The sequence below is a fragment of the Phalaenopsis equestris genome, unplaced genomic scaffold, assembly GCF_001263595.1.
Source record: "Phalaenopsis equestris unplaced genomic scaffold, ASM126359v1 Scaffold000400, whole genome shotgun sequence".
Classification (NCBI taxonomy): Eukaryota; Viridiplantae; Streptophyta; class Magnoliopsida; order Asparagales; family Orchidaceae; genus Phalaenopsis; species Phalaenopsis equestris.
The window spans coordinates 846525-849740 of NW_018164842.1; the positions used below are offsets into that span (position 1 = coordinate 846525).

The 3216-nt window shown below is 33.8% G+C and overlaps 1 protein-coding gene across 1 annotated transcript in view; it reads left to right on the forward strand.

Annotated features, from left to right (window-relative positions):
• Positions 1 to 2591: 2591 nt before the first annotated feature.
• Positions 2592 to 3216, forward strand: part of LOC110026776 (pentatricopeptide repeat-containing protein At3g62890-like) — a 4622-nt gene continuing 3997 nt past the window's right edge. The window contains exons 1-3 of the mRNA XM_020727887.1: positions 2592 to 2662; positions 2734 to 2747; positions 2915 to 3002. Coding sequence (XP_020583546.1) covers positions 2592 to 2662; positions 2734 to 2747; positions 2915 to 3002 — 173 coding nt within the window. The remainder of the gene's footprint in view (positions 2663 to 2733; positions 2748 to 2914; positions 3003 to 3216) is intronic.

The window sequence follows — 3216 nt, forward strand, 5'->3', positions numbered from 1 at the left end:
CGAACGAGCCGAACACTAGCTGTTCGCGAACAACGAGCCGTTTTGACAGCCCTACGTTACTTTACATACATACCACCAAAGTCTAATGTATTCACATATCTATCATATAAACTTTACATTTTATATTTATACCATTCAAATATTTCATATCACATTTAAAATAGTACTATTTTAACTTATAAAAGGTGAAATACATCCTTTTATACACAATTAAGGAGGTATACATGTAAAAATTAAAATTTATGTGTTGAATATGTAAATGCATAAGAATTGACTGATATATATGTAAATCTTCCATCATGTTCTAATGTTGTCGAATTAGAAAATATTCACTTCCTTTAGATGGATAAAGGGAGAAAAGTCAGATATGTTCGTGCAAATAATTTCTTATAATTTAAAATTTTAAGTTTAATATTAAGGATTAATTATTGTGTTTTTATGTTAATTTATTTTTTTTGTCTTAATTAACTCAAATGCAAGTTGTTTTTACATCAATGAGATTACTTGAAAAGTAGAACAAAAAGGAGAGGAGGGTGGTTCAAAAATTAAAATAAGTTGTTGCATATGTGATGTTATGAAAGACTACTCTTTGTGATAATTAGAAAATTTGAGATTATAAATTTTGGATCACATATTAGATTTATTGGGATTATAATACAGACTAAGAAATAAAGGAAGATGATAATAATGATCGACAACAACAATCAGGTGGTGATGATAAATCACAATGGTTGATAGATGATTGTTGGAAAATGATAGTCTAGAGAGGCATATCATGTGATGAAGGTTATGTGATAATAACCGAGCGATGATGATTATGAGAAAATAGTTGAGCAATAATTATTGGGAGATGTCTCTCGAATGTGTCATTAAGGAATAGTAAGTATATCACCCCGATGGATAAAAATATTACCTTGTGATAAATCCTGTCGCAAAATATTTGTTTCAATACTCTATGAGACTGTTTAGCAGAAGTCCTAAAAGTACGTGATTTAATTTCAATATTGGGTCAGGTATCCCTAAAGAGATAAACATCACTAGTTAATTATACCTTAGGAAAGTATATTTTCTAAGAGTACTCTCGATTAAAGTAGTGGATGACATTCATGCAAATTACAACAACAGTTTTTGAGAAGCATAGAACAAAGTTAAGTGTTGCTGAGACGTGAATGCTTATATGGATGAGTGGCTTGGCACATAAAGAGAAAATGTGGAATGAATATATCTAAGATAGGGTTTGTGTAACTCCAGTGGTGGATAAGATTGGAGAGAGTCTTCGCTTTAAACATCGTCCATCTGATGATCTAGTTATGAGAGTATGAGTTTTAGATTCGACTTATGTTAGGAAAGACAGTTAAAAATGATCTTAATCTATCAGAATTAAATAAAAATTTGACACTCAACAGGATGCAGTGGAGAAAAAGGATTCTTGTAGGCTACCCCACATAGTGGGATATAGGCTTGTTGTTGTCGCTCTTGTCAGAGACAAAATGTGTAATGAATAAATCCGTAGATAGAGTTGGTGCAGCTCTAATTGCTGACAAAATTATAAAGCCAAAAGTTTTACATACAAACCACTAAATTCCTACACTTAAAACTTTGTATTTTAATACAACTTTTCATATAAACGTAAGGCTCTAAGTTTGTAAAAAATAAAATTTTAGTTGTTCGATATGTAATTACATAAGAATTGAGAGTAGAATTTCCTATATATAGTTAAAGCTTAAGCCAATAAATGATTCACACCGTGTTGGATCAAAATTTATTAGGATTGATCCACAATCTAATTTCGCACATAGGGTAGGTCAGTGAATTTAGGGCTTAGTGTTTTTAAAATTTATGTTATACATGTTCAGAATCTAGGACATTTAAAGTTTATGTTATACATATAGTACGTAGGTCATGTCTATGAATTTAGCTAGAACAACGATAATCGCTTGAAAATTAATTTTGGATCAAATTTCTTTCAAATCAACCTTCGGTCAGCTCAAAATTGGATCGTTTAACATCATATTAATGTTAGGTATGTCGAAGATCGTTAAATCCATTAAATCATCACTTTCTAGTATTGTGTTTAACTATAGCAAATCCAACTCTTTCACGGATATATTTATTTTAAATTTTGTTTCCCACTGTAAAGCTAATCATAGAACAAAACATTATAATCCCTGTAGCCCCTTACATGATTAATTGTACACCTCAAAATATTTTCATAAAATAAAATAATTTATATGATATAAGAGTTTTTACTGCACTCTCCAATGCAGTGATCGTCTCCTGGACCTGTTAAGCAATATTCAGAAATCGGGACAGTTTCTTCAGTGGCTCAAAGAGGATGTTTTTTTTTTTCACGTTGCTTAAGCCTGAGATTCCTTTGACTTCCAAAAGAAGAAGGAGCGGGCAAAATAGAACAAGTGGTCAGACTGTGGAGGCATAAGACCCTTTAATCAAGCTCTCCCACATACATAATACAAGCGGAGGCTAATAAGATTTCATTCATTCTTTAAAATTTTCTACACTTTGAAGATGTAATCTGACTATTTTATTATATGAATAGACTGTAGAAATGGGACGACAACGCTCCACCATCGATGTACATGAGCGTACCAACAGGAGGCAGCATGACTAGTGCTGGATCGACAACAGATCCCGTGCGACCCAGGTAATTCATGAGCTAAGCTAGTTTGATGTGAATACATGTCAGCTCTAACTAAATTTAACTTTTTTTTTCAGGAGAAATTTCAATGGTTAAAGGAGAGTCGATCCCAGACATTGCGCGGTATTAAGATCTACAAATCCTTCCCAATACGACCTGTGGAGGGAAACTGCTGCAGTGAAGAAGAAGGGTCGAGTCTATGGGCTTGGGTCGCAGGGGTTTGTCTATGATGCTCACCCTTGACCAATGTATATGCAGCTTCTACCTCAACCACACAGAAGGAGGAGGTCTTCAAGCATGTTGTCGCATTCACTGCTGAGATGAAGGTCTGCTTCAGTCAGATGAGGTGAGAGCGAGAGGTGAACATGAAGGTCAAGCTAAAGGTTGAGTTAGATTCGTTTCGATAGTGAATGAGACAGCATTGGAGGAGGAGGAGGAAGAGGCGGAGGACGACGAGGATGAGGATATATAGGGGGTGATTAGGGGGGGTATATCTCTTTTTTCTTTGTTTATGTCATACATTTGAATACACACACACACAAACACTCATATATATATAT